We start from the raw sequence: 571 nt of genomic DNA, 5'->3' as shown, positions 1-571 counted from the left end.
CCGCGAGGACTTATTATTCAAATCCTAATTTATACATATATGTATTAATGATTATATAGCCCACTTAAGTTAGATATAGGAAATAGATTGTAAGTATTAAAAGGTAATCGGAAGAAATTATGAAACATAAGAGTTTGTAGAAACGCGTCACAAAATGGCAAAAAGTAAATCAAAACGAAAAAATAAAGAACAAGATGTATATTTTGGAAAACTACAGGAAAGAGCGCAGCATGGAAAGGAAAAGTAAACTATATATATGTATATATAGTATTTGTATATATACATGTAAATATATGTATTTTTATCAATATATGTATAAATACTTAGGTATAGGTTAATCAGTTTGGCATGCCGACGCCCTGTTTAAAACTGAGCGTCTCCTGTTGCTTCTTGACCTCCTCCTGCATTTCGAGGGCCAGCTTCCTATACTTTTCCGCCTCCTTTTCGTTCTTCTCGATGCCATCGCCACGCGCATACATCTGGCTAAGATTGGCACAGGCGTACATGTTACTCAATTCGCATGCCTTGTGGGCGAACTGAAATGCCTTCTTCATGTCCTTCAGCATAATAT

The 571-nt window shown here is 35.6% G+C and overlaps 1 protein-coding gene across 1 annotated transcript; it reads right to left on the bottom strand.

Moving 5' to 3' along the window:
* Positions 1-326: 326 nt before the first annotated feature.
* Positions 327-565, bottom strand: LOC135441081 (cytochrome c oxidase assembly factor 7 homolog). The gene has a single exon (XM_064700535.1). The coding sequence runs from the start codon at positions 552-554 to the stop codon at positions 339-341; it is 216 nt and encodes a 71-aa protein (XP_064556605.1). The 5' UTR covers positions 555-565; the 3' UTR covers positions 327-338.
* Positions 566-571: the final 6 nt, after the last annotated feature.

Source organism: Drosophila montana, unplaced genomic scaffold (assembly GCF_035044405.1).
Source record: "Drosophila montana isolate Dmon_TW-CO22-7 unplaced genomic scaffold, ASM3504440v1 contig_1812_1, whole genome shotgun sequence".
NCBI classification, from domain to species: Eukaryota; Metazoa; Arthropoda; class Insecta; order Diptera; family Drosophilidae; genus Drosophila; species Drosophila montana.
Note: the sequence above shows the minus strand (reverse complement) of the source record. Positions and strands in the feature narration are given on the sequence as shown.